At 34.3% G+C, this 10000-nt stretch overlaps 1 protein-coding gene across 5 annotated transcripts in view; it reads left to right on the top strand.

The window, feature by feature from the left end:
• Positions 1–10000, top strand: part of LOC123517467 (cAMP-dependent protein kinase catalytic subunit 3-like) — a 67433-nt gene that overhangs the window by 57010 nt on the left and 423 nt on the right. For all 5 annotated transcript variants that reach the window (XM_045277551.1, XM_045277554.1, XM_045277552.1 and 2 more), the window contains 6 exons: positions 3150–3259; positions 3747–3900; positions 4650–4741; positions 5398–5582; positions 6003–6080; positions 6203–10000. The exon at positions 6203–10000 is cut by the window's right edge and continues 423 nt beyond it. In XM_045277551.1, coding sequence (XP_045133486.1) covers positions 3150–3259; positions 3747–3900; positions 4650–4741; positions 5398–5582; positions 6003–6080; positions 6203–6328 — 745 coding nt within the window. In that variant the 3' untranslated portion in view covers positions 6329–10000. The remainder of the gene's footprint in view (positions 1–3149; positions 3260–3746; positions 3901–4649; positions 4742–5397; positions 5583–6002; positions 6081–6202) is intronic.

Here is a 10000-nt window from a genome sequence, read left to right as displayed (position 1 = left end):
ACTCATGGAAATGGAGATAAAAATATCCGAAGGGGACTTGAAGAAAGAGGAATGTCTTAATCTAATTGACACTAGGATGAAAGAAGTGAATCATGAACATCTGGAGGTACAAAGGTCGTTTAGGGAGATAGTAAAAAAGCAGGAAGAGGAAAATAAAGGGATTACGCAGAGGGAAATGGTAAAGGCACTAAAGGAAAATGAGTATGTGGTGAGAGATATCGCTGAAAAGAAAAAATGTGTGATCATAATAGGATTGCGGAGGAAACTAACAGGAACTGGCAGGACAGGAGGGATAAGGAAAATGACAAGATTAAGTCTTTACTGAACAAGATCTCTGTGGAAGAAGAGGACCTATATGCTGAGGTAGAAGAAAGTGTGAGATTGGGAGCTTTTGAGGAAGGCAAGAATAGACCATTAAAATTGAAATTAAAGTCTCAGGTGGCAGCGGAGGCCTTGTTGAGGAGGGCTTGGAAACTTAAGGACTCTGAGGAAACCAAAACAATTTACATAAGAAGAAATATGTCACAAGATGAGAGAATGAAGATGAAGGAGCTAGTATCTGAAGTGAAGGAGAGGAATGACGAAAGAACAGAGGAGGAAAAGATCAAGTTTTTTTGGAGGATGAGAAATGGGAGGCTAAAGAAGTGGTGGATAAAACAGACGGAATAGGCATTACATGGAAGAACGAGACTAGGAATGGAATAAAAGTGACTTACACGAACATAGATGGATTTCTGTCTAAGAGGCTAGAATGTATGGATTACCTAAGAAATAACGAACCGGACATAATGTGTGTAGTGGAAACAAAGCTAAGGCCGAAATAAAGCTAGACTGGTTTGTTGTAAAACACTACAAAGTATGGAGAAATGATAGAAAAATAAAGGTGGTGGTGGTATAATGGTTCTTACTAAGGAAGATCTGATAGTGAAGGAGGTGAACTATAGTAAGAGAAATGAGGAAGTGATAAGTATGCTTATAACAGATGGCAAGAGGGACATTAATATTATAACAGTATACATACCACCCAGAACCAGTGCTTGGGAATATGAACAGTACCAAATGGTGATGAGAAATACTCTAGACAGAATGAAGCAAGAACTCAACAGAAAGGATAGAGTGATGATAGTTGGAGACTTTAATTGCAAAGAAATAGTGTGGGAAGACTACGAAGTGGTGAATGGTGGTGAGTGGGCAGAAGAATTGTTAAAGGTAGCAACAAATAACTTGATGGCACAGTGGGTGAGATCACCAACAAGGTGCAGGGGACAAGATGTTGCAGCAAGGTTGGATTTGGTATTTACCAGGGGAAATCTCTCTAAAAGAGGAAATTGAACATGAAAGTCCCTTGGGGAAAAGCGATCATGATGTCCTAAGCTTTGAGCTGGATACAGAATTAAGCACGAATAAGATTGTGGAACACAGGGAGGAAAAATTAAATTATACTAGGGCAAATTATAACCATATAAGGGAGTTCTTTAATGAAATTGACTGGTCCGTGGTATACCAGGAAAGAGATATGCAATTGAAGTACTATAAATTTATGGATTTGTAGAACTCTGCTGTGAAAAAGTTTGTGCCATATTACAGGAAGGGGACTTTAAATAATAAACAGTGGTTTAATAGAAATTGTGAAGAAGCAAAAAAGAACAAAGAAAAGGCATGGAAGAAACTTAAGAAAAGCAGTGATGTATTATCAAGGGAAGGCTACAAAACAGCAAGGAATAGATATGCCAGTAGGAATTGACAGTTATATGAACATGTTTGCGGACGATACTAGAATTATGAGGAGAGTAAAGAATGTGGAAGATTGTAACAAGTTACAGGAAGATCTTGATAAAATATATGAGTGGAGTAAAGAGTGGCAGATGGAATTTAATATAGACAAGACCCATGTTATGAAAATGGGAAGAAGTAGATACAGACCAAACTGGGATTACAGACTGGGTGATGAGAAAATTAAAGAGACCAATGAGGAGAAAGACTTAGGAGTAACTGTGCAAAACACTTCGTCACCGGAGAAACACATTAACAAGATTTTTTTGGAAAACATACAACATGCTTCAAAATATTGGCCTTGCATTCCACTACCTAGATGAAGGAATGATGAAGAAGATATTATGCACCTTAATAAGACCCCAGCTAGAATATGCAGCATGTGTCTGGTCACCGCATATGAAGAAAAATGTGAAGAAGGTAGAAAGGGTACAAAGGCTGGCAACAAGGATGGTACCAGGACTCAGGGAGTTAGACTATGAGGAAAGACTGAGGAAGCTGGGGCTGACCACATTAGAAGAGAGAAGAACAAGAGGAGACATGATAACTATGTATAAATTGGTGAACAAGATTGACATACTGGATAGAGAGTTGATAAAGGTGACCACAAGTAATTATCTCCGAGGACATGGAAAAAAGCTAATAAAGAACATCTGTCTAAATGACGTGAGAAAATACAGTTTCCGCATCGTAGTATTGATAAGTGGAATAAACTGAGCAGTGATGTCGTTGACGCGGTGTGTGTCAATCAGATGAAAGAGAGATATGACAGGAATGGACAAAGAGACAGGACACAGAGAGCTTAGCTCGGGCCCTGTAATACACAAATAGGTAAATACACACACACACACACACATAAGAAAATCCCTCCTGTTCGTAAACATTTGTATCACTGGGTAACTAAATGGAAGTGGTTTCTGTAGATCATAATATTTAGTGACTATGCATCTAAAGAATTCACATTTACTAAATGATTTATGAATTACTACTGTTATTGTAGTTATTATTATTATTATTATTATTATTATTATTATTATTATCATTTTTGTTATTTTTATTATTATTACCATTATCATTATTATTATTATTATTATTATTATTATTATTATTATTATCATTATTGTAGTAGTAGTAGTAGTAGAAGTAGTAATTGTAGTAGTAGTAGTTTGTAGTAATGATGATAATAGTAGTAGAGTGTGTGTGTGTCTAATAATTTATATCTAGCTTTTTGTCTTGTAGTGTATGGTGTAAGTTTCCTGGATAAGAGGTTTTTAATTTGTATGTTTTCTGTATTTAGCTTCTAAGCTACTACTGTAAGACATTATTGAATCATCTTTAAGCAAAGATTTGTCTTAAGTGCTGTGATTATTTTGCAGGTACTGGCATTATAGGGATGACCGGTTTCTCTACATGTTATTTGAATATGTGTGTGGTGGGGAACTCTTTGCCTACCTCAGGAATGCAGGAAAATTTCCTCTGTCATCAGGTACCTATTCATCCCTTAATTTCATATGTAATTTTGAGATTTTTTTTTTTTTTTTTCACGACATAACTAACATATTGTGTTAATTACCTAATACCTGCTTAGTTTGACATGTAGCTACTTTGTGATTACTTGGTTTTACTTTTATCTGTGTAATTCACTGTAATAACCTGTGCTTCATTGTTAAGGTCAGAGTACATTGTTGGATTGAGTAGTTAGGATTGATAATTCATGTCTTATGCAACTACTTATATCTTGATTATCTTTTCATATCTTCTTTGTGGATGATTTTGTAGCAACACTTCTCATATTAAACTATAAAGAAAAGCTTTAGTTATTCTTAATAATATATGCACTAATAAAAAATATAGCACTCATGAGGTGAAGATATTAAAATGTTATTCTCACTGATGTTTTGCTTATTTCTTATAACTTGACAAAAATTACATTTTTGATTAATGCTGCCTATTGATACAGTTTCATCTTTCAGCAACATTCTATGCAGCAGAAATTGTAAGTGCCCTGGAGTATCTTCACTCCCTCAACATTGTGTACAGAGACCTCAAGCCTGAGAATCTCCTCCTTGACAAGGAAGGACATCTTAAAATTACTGACTTTGGTTTTGCCAAAAGACTGACTGACAGGTAAGATACCGTGCTTAAGACTGACTGACAGGTAAGATACTGTACCTTGCTTCTGGTAGTTTGATGCTGATCAATGCAGAGTAATTAGAATGTTTTCTTATTCTATCAGATTAGAATGCATTATTTTCATTGCCTTCATATGTCTGCTTTAGCATTTGCTTTATAATACTGAATGTTATCTTTGTTAGTTCAGTTTTTCATCACCTTTTCTTTTCAGTCAATAACTCAATTAGGTACATTTATTATTTCTTTTCTTGATATTAGTGTTGTGTAACTTGTCTTATTTCTAAATCCCTCTGTACTTGTGTCAGTTCATTTATTTTTCTGTTTGATAATTCCATTTACAGTACATCTCTTTATACTTATCCATGTACAAAATAAAAAAAAATACTTTTTTTCTAATGCTGACTAAATTTATTTCATCAGATCTTCTTATAGATGTTTTTAACACTCATTTTCATTTGCTTTTTGTAATAGTGTTTGGCAGTCATATACTACAGTTATACATTATTTTTTTGTATGTAAAAGTATAATGTACGAAGTGGATCATGAAATGAAAATCATGATACTTTGAAAAACAATATGTTTTGAATAAGCTCTTCTGCTTCTTAGACCTATTTTGTATGCATTCTTTTCATATACAGTATTCACTGCTAAATACTAATGTATATATACATATATTTTTATTTTTTTATTTATTTATTTATTTATTTATTTATTATTATTATTATTATTTTTTTTTTTTTCAGAACATGGACTTTGTGTGGTACTCCTGAATACCTTGCTCCTGAGATCATCCAAAGCAAAGGTCATAATAAGGCTGTGGATTGGTGGGCACTAGGTTAGTCAGCCATACATCTCAATTAGCATTTATAACTTTACAATTTATTGCCAGAAGCAGTCTATGATAAGACAGAATGGATGTTTAATTAAACAGATTAATGAACTTTAATGTCTTGGCTCCATTCTGTGCTATGATGGGAAGACAAACAGAGAGTTCCATATTGAAAGAAGACAGGAGACTCATTTGAGCTCAATATCCTGAGGTGAATAACAGGAGAGAATAGTAAGATTATTGAGATGACAGAAAATATCTAAGAATAAAATGGATGCTGTAGGGGAGAATATTGGAATATAAGAGAGAGAGAGAGAGAGAGAGAGAGAGAGAGAGAGAGAGAGAGAGAGAGAGAGAGAGAGATATGAGGTGCTTGGACAGGAACACTGTATACTCTTCCTTTCCTTTAATGAAGGTCTCAGTGATATACTATGCCTGTTAACTGGACCATGTAGACTAAAAAGTGACAATTGAAAAATATTGAGCAGAGAAAAGAGAACATTCCTTTTTTTGTGTATCCTGCATGTGCTTTCTTTATTCGTTTAGATTGTTTATTAGCATCATGTATAGGTACTGTTCACAACAGTTTGGTTCCTAAAGTCCACCATTCACATTGAATCATGGTTGTTATGGAGTAAGATGTGCAACTTTTCTGTTTGCAGGTATTCTCATTTATGAAATGTTGGCTGGTTACCCTCCATTCTTTGATGAGAATCCATTCGCCATATATGAAAAGATTTTGGTAGGGAGGGTGGACTGGCCTCGGCCAAGCCTGGATGCCACAGCCAAAGATCTGATCAAGAAGCTTCTCACTCAAGACCGCACAAAACGCCTTGGAAATATGAAGGTAAATGTTTAGATGTTTTTGTTAAAGTTATTTCATAAATAGTTATTTACATCATACATAAAGTTTGTCTTGTTGTGTGCTATTTCCTTCAAAAGGTATTCCAAGTAAATTAGCTTATACTGTACTTCAATTTTCATCCAAATTTTTATCTAATTATGTTTTTCTACTGAGTACTATGTACTACATTCTTATATACTACATGAAAACATATTCATGCAAAAACTACTTGGAAGAAAATTAAAGCAAGTCAGCTGTAAAATTTTCTTAGAATGCCTTCTTTTAATTTTAGTCTCATAGTTGCAGAAATAAGCTACATTCTATATTAATTATGAATATTATTAGAACCAATTCAATATTTGTAAGCTTTCTATACTTCAAAATCATACAAATTTAGTATTAATGGGATAAATTTTGCTTCAGAATGGAGCAGACGATGTAAAGAGGCATAGATTTTTCAAAAATCTTGACTGGGAAGATGTTTATGAAAAGAAGTTAAAGGTAAGTTTTTAGATGGTTTTACACAAAGCTTTTATTTAAAGCTATTCCATTTGACTGTATATATTTTACATGAATATAATAACATTGAAAGCTATACAGCTAAAAGTAATTTTCTCCAACAGCCACCCATCGTACCCAGAGTGAGTTATGAGGGAGATACACGAAACTTTGATGATTATCCAGAAAATAACTGGCGATCAACTCAAGGTGTCTCAGAAATGGAGTTAGCTGTATTCAGTGATTTCTAAGTTATTGTTATCTTAGGCTTTAAGTTTTATTCATAATGTTTATCCTTCTTCATCAGCTTATTACTTTTTGAGAGGAAATATATACATATGTATATTTCCTACAAAGATCATATTTCAGAGTGAAAATGATGCATATTTCTTGGCATTAGAAGTTAATGAAGCTGCCGAGATTATACATACATTATTTTTTTGAGCAATATGTAATAAGATATCAATGTTTCATAATTTCTGTAATGTGGGTGGTGTACAGTCAAAGACAGAAGTTGTGTCATGAATTTTGGTTAAAAATATCTGGTAAAGGGATAATCTTATGGTGCTGTTGCCACGTGTCATAGAAACGGTGGAGGGCACTGCCACAAAAACTTTGATATTTACCACACTTCATGTTATGATAGTTTGTTACCTCATGACTGTTGTGTTCTTTGACAAATTTTTATTTCTTTTTGAATCAGTGTCTGAAGCAAATACATGATGTTCAACATATTTGCTGAATTGTAAGACTTTTCCATATAATGCACACTAATATGTAAACTACATAGGAATGTACTACTCTGCAATCTTCATTAGATATGAAACCTCAACACAGTAAATTTTTTGAACCTTAAAATCTTTTTGATTTAGTTTAACTGTTATCTTATTAGCAGCAGATATGAAATTTAGAGCACTAGCAGGGATTCATGCTTGCCAATCATTAGCATGTAACAGTGTTCAGATTTTCATAATGTTTTACAAATTACATTTTATATTCAGATAAAACCTTGACATGACTTTAACTTTGATGGTATACACACACACACACACACACACTACTGAGTTATGGATTGTAGAGTAAAGTATAAAAACAGATAATAAGAAACTGCTGCTAAGAGAAGTAGAAAATACCAATCACACATGGACACAGAAAAAAAATTAAGAAAAAGATGCTTGAGTAACATAAAGAAATATAGTTTCCAACTGAGAAATATAGAAGTATAGAACAAACTAAGGAAGGATACAGTATCAGCAAAGAGCGTACATGAATTTAAGGAAAAACTGGACAAGTGTAGATATGGAGATAGAACCACACGAGTGTAGCTGAGGCTCTGTAGATTATAGCTAGGTAACTAGACACACACACACAAACACACACACACACACACACACACACACACACACATGTACACAGAGTATATTGTTATTTTAGAAATAAGAACTAGTATTGGAATGATATTTCATGAATTTATGATAAGGTTTTGGTGTCATCTCAGCCTCAACTCATCAGAAATAAGTGGTGGAGACTCTTTAGGGTGTTCTAAGAAAGCTTTCATAATTCAGCAAATATGAATCTTGCATTGTGGCAGCCTGTGCTGCTCAAGGAGCACATTTCACTTAAGCCCTTCCAATAAGCATAAAGACTGGGTTAGAACAGATTGATTTGTCTGCCTTGTACTTATACAATACAAACAAACACAACAGCATAAACATAACATAATGCATTTTGCCCCAAGAACAGAACTGATCACATGTCATCAAACACAATGAACAACAACACTGGTAAGCTGCTTAATACTGATCATTGTTGCCATGCATGTGAGGGAAGAGGAAAGGTACACTTGAGATGTCAATAAGTCAATTCATCCCAGCCCAATTCTTCTGCTGGCTAGAAAGCCTTGAGTAAAATGTGTTCCCTGAAGTAGTGTTAGCTGCAGCAGCAGTGCAAGATTGACTTTCACTGACCGTAGTTACACACATTAGCGAACTTTTGGTCATATGTATGCCCAGGCATTGCTCATTATCATCACCATTATTGTCATCATCATCATCATCATCATCATCATCATCATCATCACCAGCACCACCGCCACCAACAACAAAAACAACAACAATAACCATAACATTATCATCATTATCATCACAATGATCATCATCATACAAGCTAGTGCATCACAATGAAAACTTCATTGACTCCCACTCTAGTAGTCTCATTAATGTCATCTGAACCTTTTTATAGTAGAACTTAATTAAATAATGTATATATTTGATTTATTTGTGACTGCATTTTGAACCTCATTCTTTTCTATCACTATATTTGTAAAATGTTATTCATTCATTTTAGTAACTCACCACTTTACACCTAAACATATACCCATACAATGCTCTGTTGTTGGTTTTTATCATCTATCTCCTTTTTATCAGTCTACTACTTCAGTGACAGATCATTATTTCTAGTACAGAAGTAGTGACCTTAGTTATCACTACATATTTCTGATATAATATCAATGGATTTGGTTCTTTTCAGTTTGCCATCTCATTGCCAATTTGGTTGATATCTGCTGTTCACTCTTCAGTGTGGTTCACACAAGCAATGTTTCAGCACCAAAGCCCACATAGACTAGCTAGTATTTATAAACATACCACCAAGGCAAACTTTTTTTTTTTTTTTTTGTTAGAGCCTATAGTGCCTGCAGGCATACTTGAAGAATATATGGGAAGTGCTGTTCAGCTTTCACCCATTAGCAGCACAGGCAATTTTATTTATAGTGGTACCCATATTAGGGCCTATATCAGCACCCAAGCACATTTTTGGTGTAAGGAAATTACACCTCCATCTAGAACCCGGGTACCATGGTGACATGTAAGTAACTTTAAACCACTCGACAAATAATGAAGTTTCAAGATGGCATGTGGTGTGATTTGAACCTATGCATGGACATCTGCCCAATCCCACACTTACCACCTTATCCACTACACTACAACTAAGAAGGAATGTAGGGCTTTTTGCTTGATGTGTACTTAATGAAGGAACAGGATGAAAATTCTGGCTTATCAAGAAGGCTGCACACATGTCTACTTGCACTGATTTGTTATTTAACAAAATTGTCTACACAGGAAGAAAAATTGCCAGAAACAAGGGCAAACATTGTTTGTGTGACCTGGGCTTTATTTATCTGATGTTCTGTTGAACAGGTTTGGAAATGATCTGCCTTCCTCTTTATGTCTCATGATTTCAGCAAATCTTTTTTACTACTAAACTAAATCGAGCCTCAAAATAGCAATCATCTTTAGAAACATTACTCAATATTGATTTATTACCCGTGCCATTTCTTTGTGCTGTTAAACACTAACACTCCATTGTTGGTTCCCATTTTTTTTACAGCTTTCTCAATTTTCTAGATTTGCTTATGTCTTTCACCTCCATGTAACAAAGCCAGCACTGGTGGTCTTTAAGATAAGCTTCTTCTAACTCCATTAACTTAAAAAAATATATATTATTATGTTCTTGACTATGTCAGTAAACCCAGCCTTCTTGTGTGGTGGATTTTTTTCTTTTTCTTTTTAAGGAGAAACAGCAGCAGCTTGATTCTTTCATCTGATAACTGCATGGGATCATGTAGGTATTTTCAGTATAAATGTATGTTTTATTACCAAAGGTTAGTCATTCCCCACGTCTCATTTATATTCATTCACATAATTTTCCAGCACTTAATTTCTGTGTAGGATTAATTGTCAACAATTTAATTAACAGATGAATCATCCTGCCAGCTCTACACCTCTTATTGACATACTTGATTGTACATTGTGCATTACTCAGTTCATTCACACTAAACATCAGTATTCTATACAAATCTTTAAACCTTACATGTTTCACCTACTAAAGCCTATACAAACAGAACTGTATTACCAATTTTATAT

This window comes from Portunus trituberculatus, chromosome 42, assembly GCF_017591435.1.
Source record: "Portunus trituberculatus isolate SZX2019 chromosome 42, ASM1759143v1, whole genome shotgun sequence".
NCBI classification, from domain to species: Eukaryota; Metazoa; Arthropoda; class Malacostraca; order Decapoda; family Portunidae; genus Portunus; species Portunus trituberculatus.
Note: the sequence above shows the minus strand (reverse complement) of the source record. Positions and strands in the feature narration are given on the sequence as shown.